We start from the raw sequence: 10446 nt of genomic DNA on the forward strand, positions 1-10446 counted from the left end.
AAAGAGATACAAATCAAATAAGAAGGAGTAGAAGTGAAGATGAAATCATAAAACCAGAACAAGGTTATGAATCAAGTTGTAAGAAATGATAAGGAGGTTCATACCAATACGAATCAAGGCTGGAAATAAACAAGAATTAAGCTCCAAAAAACAGCCCCTAGGCTGCTCTTGATCCCAACGAGAGAGAGAGAAGGATGGCGTGAGGGAGAGAGATAGAGAGAGGATAGGGTTTAGAGTGTTTTTCTTGTGTGTGTTCCAAATGACTCAATTAACACATTAAGTACTATTAACTAGATGGATTTTGCAAATAGGCCCATAGCCCATGGACTTCAATAAAAGGAGTTTACAAGATGATCAAAAGAGTCCAATAACATAAGAAAATCAGACCTTGGTTAAAAAAATTAACCCAAGGTTACAAGAATAATTAAATTAAAATAACTAAACGTACCGAGAAAAACTGGGGCGTTACATTTGAGACTTATTGTTGTTAGTTCTAAAAATTTTTAGACACACATGTGAGCTATATAAGGAAAGGTGTATGAGTTTGAGAAGCCTAGATAAAGTCTTATCGAAGCATCTCGTATCAGAAATCTGAACTTTGGTAATGAAAGTCAATAAGTATTGATTTCTAGAAGTCCAGCTGATTTCTGAATACATGTCAAAGCTAGTGGGAGCATAAGTGTTATGCTAGTAAGATAATAATTATTGTGCTAGTGGGAGCATAATTATTACGCTAAGTGTTGAAAGTTAGCAATGTTAATTATAGAAAACAAAAGTTTCAATTCGCAAAGTTGCAAAGTTTGAAAAGTTGTTTTGCTACAATTAAGGGAGAGGAATTTATACTTCATATCAAATCTAAAAGCATAGATTGAGATTTTAAGCAATTTTAGTCAAATATATATGAATGCTATGTTGGAATGGTTCAACATAAGGAAATTCTATATGTGAAAATGTTAATTGCGTTCTCAAAATTCAATTATGATTACGGCATCCCTCTTCATAATTCGAATTATGAGAACATGGAAAATAGAAATATTATAGCAAAAGACTGATCAAGTATTGTGTCTTTATGTTAGACATTCTGAATCGTATCCCATATGCTTCGGGTATAGGATCGATTGCATATGCTATAATATTCTCATGTTCTAATTTTCCAAGTGCCTGGGGCATTTTAGAGGGAAAAAGGAATAGAACTGGATATGACTATAGTGGTTAAACAACTGTTAAGGAAAATCTATGGTTCGCCAAAGGTGGGGCACTTAAGGACAGTTGGAAGTATAAAATGGATGGACCATATTGACATATTCTGAAAAGAGGCAACTATTGTTCAAAAGTGATGGTCAAAATGGGAATATGGAAATGTTTCAATGAGTGGAAGTTATTCTTTAAATCTGTGTAAGATTAGGAAACTTAATGCAAGAAGGATGTTCAAAGGAATGTACTTTGAATTTGAGACTTCGCTTCCTTGGAATTTCTTTGTTATCAATCTCCAATGGAAAGTTTTGTAATATCGTTGGTCAAGTCTCTCTGACTTTTGGTACTATGACATTACAAAGGCTGTATTGCATGATAGTTTAGCAGTGACAAGAAATTGGAATTCTTACACTTGAAGTAAATATTTGGAATTGTGAAATGAGAATCATTGAAATGTTCTTCAATTGATCTATTTCACAAAGTCAGGACCATAGACAAACATAGTGTGCATGCTTGGAGCATCGCATAGCTATTGTTCTAATTCAAGTATTAAGTTGATAAAACAAAACATTATACAATGAATAATGAGTAATCAGTACGACACTCAAAAATTTTGAGGCCATATAGGATTAGTATTATTCTTGTATTTCACTTAGCATGTTTTTACTTCCCGAATAACTAGGTTATTCAAACCATCCACAGTAGATCATACTTTGGAAGTAGGTATTGAGTCAAGACTGTCATGAATGGTTCTGTAGAGGTGTTTTAGTCATAGCACAAGTTTGCTACAGTGTTCATGAGTGCTCCTGGAATAAGAGTCGAGTATTAGATTCAACCGACGCTCATTTGAATCACTTCATTGATTTTATCACGAGTGATCATGAGACGATAATATCTTATATTCTTGAAACGAAGAAATGTGAGTTGTAGTTGTGAGTCGGTTACACATTGACATATGTAAACACACCAGTAACTTGGATGTTATAAAACATATTGTTGTGTGTAATTTGATGAGTAAGTACAAGCAAGCATTTGGGTCGAATTTTATCCGTTCCTTTTACCCCATGTGGTTAAAAGCGATATCTATGGGCCCCTCGATGATTTAGTGATGACACCTGAAGTGCTTGGCCAAGCCTGGACTGATTTGATTTGTTCAATTAATCGGTCGTCATAAATCGGAAATCAGGAAACAACAGATGGACAAAGAGAATGATTATAATCCATGTCTCAGTCCATATGATATCTAGAATGGAGGAATATATGATCCCTTATCTAATGGACACGTCATTGACTAGCTCAGAGTTCGACAATGACTTTTAAGAGCTATGATTTCTAGTCGGGTTGTGGAGTCGTACTTGAATTAATAGTTATTAGACTTATCCAAGTGGGAGACTGTTGGATTAGGTGTCTAAGCCAATAACTATAATTGGTATGTACTTGACCAGAGAGTAGCATGGTCCATTTAGGTTGCATGGCACCGGAACAATTTGTAAGGATGGACTTTTGAGAAGAGGATATTTATGATTTATTAATATATTATTAGTTCTAATATATTAATATGAAATCATATTATTTAATTAGTATTTATCAAGAATTAATTTTGTGATCAAAAGAGACTAATTAAATATATGGGGATTGATTGTTGAAATCACTCATTCTTATAAAATGGGCTTATGATCCATAGTTCTTTATGTTGGGCTAAACCCTTGTGGTGACCCGTGGATACTCCATGGTGGTTAAAACCCAAGGAGCCTAAGGAATGTGGAAAGTCATGCACATTAGGGTTTACATGGTGTAACCCTAGTTGTGTTACACTATATAAGAAACGTCATGGCTACCAAAATCAGCACTTAAGTGAGATACAAGAGGGCTAGCCGATTTTGTCTGTCCAAGACAATCTCTTCTCAAGTCCTCTATTCTTTGTGGTGTTGTGTGATTCCATTTGAGGTGCAACACTTGGGGCACTAAGTTCTTAAAGGACAAACTCAAGAAGTTCTACAAGCTACAACAAAGAAGTAATTCTATAACTCCCTTTTATATTGATTATATCATTTTGTATGCTAGTTGTAGGCTTAAAGCTTTGGAAACAATATTGCATGTATACTTAGAGAAAACATAGATCCAAAGCTTTTAGGGTTGTATGTGCACCATAGGAAGTTTTATTATATACTAAAAACCTTCAATTACTTGTGGTGACTCATCTACCTCCTAACGCGTTTCTCTAATTGTCACTCGTGTATTTATAGGAATGATTTTCCTAGTTCTAACTCTAGTACGTAGATGATAAAGATGTATTGAGGTAAAATTGATATTAATGTCGACTTATGATTGTCATTAGTGGCTCTCTAGCTGCTAACCTTATGTCTAGAGTCAATAGCTACCGAGGAATACTCGTTCTCATTACTAAGTTGATTGTTCCTAGAGCGGCTAGTGATATAACCTAACTGCTTATCCTAGCACTTGATAAGGGATAAGAATCTTTCTTAATAAATACATTGTGGTAAAAGTGCACTTAGCTTCTAGGTGTGCATAGATGAATGCCTATAATATGCAATGCTTATATGCACACCGAAAAAAATTTGTTTTTCAAAAGTTTAATTTGAAAATTGTTTTTAACATAATTCTACTATAACTGTTTCCAGTCTCCCATTAATTTTCCTTAATTAAACATAGGTTGACAGACTATACTTAATTAGAGTCCAATAATGCGTACTCGACTTAGTTATACCGGTAGTATGTTCAACACTTTTTAAAGCCATTTTGAAAGTTTTGGCTATAGTTAGGGTTCGCCAAAGGAAAACTAGTATTCTCTATAACCTTCGCCTCTTATACCATTCTTTGTCACACCCCGCTAGAGGGGAAACACAAGGCGTAACAGTACAAGGGTCTCATAGCAAAAGTTAAAAGACAACACCAACCATAGTATTAAAAGCATTACAATTTACAATGAGTAAGAACAACTGTTAAAAGAAATTACAAAGTATTTGAAAAATCACACATGCAAATGCTCCTACAAGTAATGTGTCTCTATGTGCCACTTGCTAGATGATCCCTGAAAAAGCATGTAAAAAGAACAGTCAATTACCGAAATAGTTGGTGAGTTCATAGGTTTATATCATAACATACTTCAAATTATGAAAATCGGAATATTGATAAAAATTTTCATAAATGAAAATTCGTTGCTAATATGAGTATACAAGTATTTTAGTCAAAAGTTATGCAAGTGTTAACCAATCAAACTGAATAAGAGGTTGTGATGTTCAGAATATGTAATTGCAAATGATAATGGAAAGTGACACAATGGTTTACAAGGAAAGACATTGATCCTTGCTAGGATCTCCGACACAGAACCTTGAGAGGTGATGATGACCACCTACCTTGATGATTTTATTGATATAAAATGGTGATTACAAGTAGTTCTTAGTAAAAATAAGTAAGCAATTTCGCAGTGTAAGCTTAGGTTCCAGAACCGTGTGTCGTGTGCAGAATACAAGTGTCAATTTATAGTCTAAGCTAGGTAACAAGATGTTAAATATTTCCAGGATCCTCTATGACCAGCTTCACGAAAGTTGTTTGACCAAGTATTCTGGGTCTTTTTCATAGTTTAGATGATTCTTCATTGAGAATTGGTATTCCGTTGAATACTTCTGCACACATTTTAGTTATAGAAAAAATATGACCGTTATAAATATTAAGAAAAATAATAACGGTAATTAGCTAGGATCCTGAGGTAGCCGAGGATCCTGGATATTTGAGGATCCTGAATATTGTAAGGATCCTAGCCCTAACTATTTCCCCCAAGTTATTCCTGAAAATATACGAGTTCATTTCGTAAATATTAAAGGAATAACTTAAAGTAAATAGATAAGAGGAGAGAGAATAGTAATTTTCGGTTTTAACCCTTAACGGCTAGGTAATTTGAAATCCAACGGATAGTTTAGTAGCCATTAACAACCAAATCATATTCATTGGTCCAGTATTAATATGAGCGATCAGTTCCATAATCTTCTATCCGTTCTTCTTTGCTTTTCTCATGCTATCTTGCGATTAGAAAGTAATTTTTTTTCTTCGAGGCTTTTATTCTTTCTACCATGGGTAGAAAAATAGCTGTCTCTCGTAAAAGCATTTTGGCCCACCCTGACGATGATTTTGACGACCAAGGGATCCTCTATTATGAGGGGACATGTTCTTTTGGCGATGATGACATTGAGTCTCTAAGACTCAATGGAGCCTTTCCTCCCGAAGTTTTATTCAGGCCCTTCGATCCTCTCATTCTGCCTGATTTCGTTTCTCCCACTTGGGTGTGCTTTCCTGAGTACCCTTTCTCCTTGGGCTTGAGATACCCTTTCCCCGGGATCGTCTCCGAATTTTTCAGGGCGAATGGGATTTCGTATATCCAGACCATGCCAATTGTCTGGAGGATCCTATATTGGGTCGACCAAATAAATCAATTAAAAGGTCTGGACATAGGCCTTTCTGAATTGGCATGTCTATACGATCTCACAACCTTTGGGATTCTTGTTTTCTCCTCAAGGTCAAAACCCTCAGATCTTCTCTAGTCTTAAAAACCAAGCACAATGATGGAACTTGGAAAGGGAGATACCTCTTTGTGAGACGTGACTTTATTCCCAATGGGGATCTCTTACCCACAGATTGGGTTAAGAAGGGTAGAATTTCAATGCTTTTTCTTGTGATACTAGAATCTTATTCTTATTTTGTTTGCTTCTTTGCAGCCTTCAAATTCGATGAACTTGTTCCCGTCGCTGAGGATTCTGAAGAGAAGATTGAGAAGTTCTTGGCCTTGTCTGAAGCCGAGAGATCCTTCCGATTTGATCAAGCCACCCTGTAGGAAAGCTCCTCCGTTACTGGCCTTTTGTCGACAGGTAAGGATCCTTAATTTTTTTCCTGTTTGTGGTGAGGATTCATAATAATCTTTTGGTATGTAAAAGATCCAAAGTCACTCGCTCCAGTGCTCGCTTCACTCTTGCTGATATTGATACGACAATGTCAGGGGATCAGCTGGTGATGAAGAATGAGAAGAGTTCGTCCTCTCTTCCTCCTAAAATATGAACTGTGGACTTGACAGTGAAGACCCCGGGATCCCATAAAATGAAAACTGTTGAGTCCACACATTTATCTTTGGAGAGCCTTGGAGATGAGGAAGCACTGCAGAAGTTGGTCTCTTTCTCCCAAGTTGTAAGTATTGACTTCATTCTTACTCTATTTTTCATTTTGTTTTTTTTTCTTTTGCTGACTCATTATACCTTCGTCATAAGTCTCTGATCATGATTCCACTGGTTTAAGGATCCGGGCGGAGAGGGCTGAACAAGCCCTTCAGGGACATGAGAGGATGTGGAAGGCGACCAATGATGATCTTCTGAAGAGCATGGAGCTCTTGAGCAAACAGAAAGTTGAAAAGGATGAAGAGCATATACTGGATCCTGAGGAGGTGATTGCTGATGCAAAGACAAGTGTGGCGATAGCTATTCTGTAAGCTAAGATTAAGTTGGCTGAGGATCTGGAAAACAAAAGTTCCTGGGATGTGGAGGGATGGCGCGAGGCATTGGCCAAACTGATCGATAAGTTTGCTGTCGCCAATCAAGATCTTGTGTTGTTGTTGACCAGATGAGGGGAGAAGGACACAGCCGATGATGACCAGACTAAGGTCTAGGCATGCAAAAAATTGGTTTAAATGGTTTTTGTTTTTGTTAGTGATGTAAGACAATTAACCTTTTGGCTGGGTTGATGTGCAACCCTTTCTTCTTTTGAATGACATGGTAACATTTTCCTTTTATATCCCCCTCATTGTTTTTCTACACGGCTGTTATGATATTAAAATCCTTAGAATCCTAGAAAGCTTGGTTTCTGCGAATAATCCTGAAACGGAATTTCTTTATCAGTTCATTTCTAGCATATTTGAATTTTAGTAATTAGATGATTTTAGTTTAGGACCCTAGAAAGTTCATAATATTTAAACATTATCTAAAGCTCCTTAGGAATAAGGATAGATGGAACCTGATTATCTTCAAGTTTTTTCTTAAGCTTTGAAATTTCCTGAGGATAAATCTCAGTTTAGGGGAGAACATAGGTTCACTACCGATAATGAGGCCTTTTACCAATGAAGGTAGATGAGGATCCTTAAGAGCAAGGATCGTTAGAGATCCTTAAAGATAAGGATCTCAGGTCACATGTGGAAAATTTCTCCTTAGGATAACCTCTTTAGGTTTTGGAGTTTGACAAAATTCTTGTGTAACACCATAGAATTAATAGATAACATGTTAATGTTATATTCTGGGAAGGATCCCAACTTGTGATTAATTCATGGGAGAGACCCTTACTTATAATAACATGAAAATTTTACAACTCGATTATATTCTTTGGGGAATATTCCCAACGTGTGATAACATGAAGATGTTATAGATCTTATGTAGTTTCTGGGGCAAGATCCCAATCTTTGATAACATGAAAATGTTATAAACCTTATGTAATTACTGTGGTAGGATCCCGATTTTTGATAACATGAAAATGTTATAAACCTTAATGATCATAACTCCTGGTCAAAGATAAGAGGGTTTCCAAGCCACTGAATCGTGAAATGATCCCCTTTTCCGTTTCCCATAGTTGGATATCGTGCGTCGAAGCGAGGTGTATAAACCTTAGTCTGTGTGGAAGAGGTAATTAGCTCTTTAAACCTAAGAGGGGATTAAGTACCCTTAAGCATAGGAGAGATGATCAGTCTCTAGCTTGTGTATATGATAATCTAAAGATTATACCGTTGGTATAACGGGGATTCTCAAGTGTTAAATAGTGAGGCCTTCGTATTTCAACATCCTCATGTTTCGATATTTTCATCCTTGAGGATCCTTGTATTATGAGATCTAGGGGATCCTTGGATTTTAGGATCTTCGACCCCCGAGGGTCCTTCATGTTTTAGGATCATAGCTTACAGAGACCCTTAGCTGAGTGTTGTTCTGCATGGCAAACGTTAGCTAGGGGTGGGAGTTAGTCTGGCTAACGCCCCTCCGATTCTTAGGTTAGTAATGTATTCGAGGAGAAAATAAGTAACAATGGAAATTTTAAGGTAAAGGACATGCTTACCTTGGTTTTGTCATGGATCAGTCGAACCTACTTACATGTAGTATGCTTTGAGGTGTATAGCATTCCTGGATCTTTCCAGAACGTCTCCTTCGAGTGTCGCTAGCCAATATGCTCCTTTTCCCGTTTCAGTATCTATAAGATATGGTCCTTCCTATTTGGGAGCTAATTTACCTACATTGGGATCCTTAGTGTTTTGGAATGTTTTCCTTAATACCAAGTCTCCTATTTGATACCTTCTGACTTTTATGTTTTTATTGTAAGCCTTGGTGATTCTTTGTTGATGACCAGCAATGCGTATTTTGGCAAGATCCCTAAGCTCTTCAATAGTGTCAAGATCCTGTGCTAGGATATTGTCGTTATTCTCTCGGTTTTGCAGCAAGTATCTTGTTGTCGGGATTACCACTTCAGTAGGGATCACCGCTTTTGTCCCAAAGACCAAAGAGTAGGGGGTTTGACTCGTTGTTATGTTGGAAGTAGTCTTATGTGCCCATAGGACGAAAGGAAGTTCTTCTGCCCATCTTCCCTTCTTCTTGTCTAATCTTTACTTTAAGTTGTTTACTATGATTTTATTGTTGGATTCTGCTTGACCATTAGATTGGGGATGAACAGGAGTCGATGTTATCATTTTGATTCCCCAACTAGTGCAAAAGTCTGTTGTCCTTTTACTTATGAATTGGGATCCATTGACGCATATGAATTGCGTTTAATAAACGAGACTACTTCTTTGTCTCTTACTTGAATGAAAGCCTCTGCTTCGATCCAATTTGAGAAGTAAACAGTCATCACTAGAATGAATACTTTTCCTCCCGGGGCTATTTGTAGTTTTCTCACTATATCCATTCCCTATTTCATGAATGTCCATGGAGAGACACTTGGATGTATCGGTTCTGCCGATTGATGCAGGATGTTGCTATGTCTTTGGCAAGCATCACATTTTTGAGCATGTAGAAAAGATTCTCTCTTCATGGTCGGCCAGTAGTATCTTGTTCTTAGTATCTTAGAACATAAAGATCTTCCCACAATATGATTGCCACAGTCTCCTTCATGTATGTCTTTCAAGACTTCTGCAGCTTCTGGATCTTCCAAGCATCTAAGGTACAGACCTGCCATAGATTTTTCATAGTGTTTACCTTGGATTACGACGAATCTTGAGACTCTTGTTCTGAATGCTCTCTCGCTTTTTTTGTTGGTGGGATCGTGCCATTTTGGAGATACTCCATAATGGGTTGGGTCCATGATTGTGGATTTATTTGAGGATCCGGTTCATCGAGGTTCCTTCCAAGAGGGATCCTGTGTCAGGATGTTCAATAGTTGCTACGCTTGTTCGATGCTTGGGATCTTCTGGTTTGTCGGATGGGGTTTTATGGCTGGGGTTATTATTTGGGTTATAGGAATCTTTATCTCTTGTGGGATTCTAAGGAAGGATCCTAAATTGGCTAATGCATCTACTTATGTGTTTTCTTCTTTGGGTAATTGGGTTAGGCTAAAGTTCTCGAAATCAGAAGCTAATTTTTTGAGGACCTCTAGATATAATGCTAATCTTTCACCTTTCACTGCATAAGATCCATTGAAGTGATTGGTTAATAATAAAGAATCAAAAAATACCTGAAGATCCATGATTTGAAGATACTTAGCCAATTGTAGTCCCATGATGAGTGCTTCGTATTCTGTTTCATTGTTAGTAGTGTTGAATTCACAACTAACTGCTTGGGGTAGGAAGTCCCCCTGTGGCGACTTTAGTATGATCCCTAGCCCTGTTCCTTTTTGATTTGAAGCTCCATCTGTGAACAGTGTCCATTTTCCTAGGTGTTCATCTTCTAGGAGTTGCTTGGCTTCCATTTCTACTTCGTTTTCACTACTAGAAAAACAGCCTTTTACGACGCGCAATGCGTGTCGTAAAACGCTCAGACGACGAGCAAATGCGTGTCAAAAAAGGCCTTGTCATAACGAGAGACGACGCGCATTTACGACGCGCAGTTACGACACACATTTAGGACGCTCATTTACGACACACAATGCGTATCAAGGAAGGCCCTGTCATAAAGGAAGACGACACGCTTTTATGTGTCGTAACCTTACAACGCGCGTTTAGGACACGCATTGCGTATCATTAAAGCCCCTGTCATAAATGAAGATGACACGCATTTGCGTGTC

General features: G+C 37.4%; 1 protein-coding gene across 1 annotated transcript; it reads right to left on the bottom strand.

Annotated features, from left to right (window-relative positions):
- Positions 1–9741: 9741 nt before the first annotated feature.
- Positions 9742–10131, bottom strand: LOC145111998 (uncharacterized). The gene has a single exon (XM_079048217.1). The coding sequence runs from the start codon at positions 10129–10131 to the stop codon at positions 9742–9744; it is 390 nt and encodes a 129-aa protein (XP_078904343.1).
- Between the last annotated feature and the right edge of the window lie 315 nt (positions 10132–10446).

This window comes from Lactuca virosa, chromosome 5 (genome assembly GCF_052849685.1).
Source record: "Lactuca virosa cultivar CGN04683 chromosome 5, Lactuca_virosa_CGN04683_v6, whole genome shotgun sequence".
Taxonomy (NCBI): domain Eukaryota; kingdom Viridiplantae; phylum Streptophyta; class Magnoliopsida; order Asterales; family Asteraceae; genus Lactuca; species Lactuca virosa.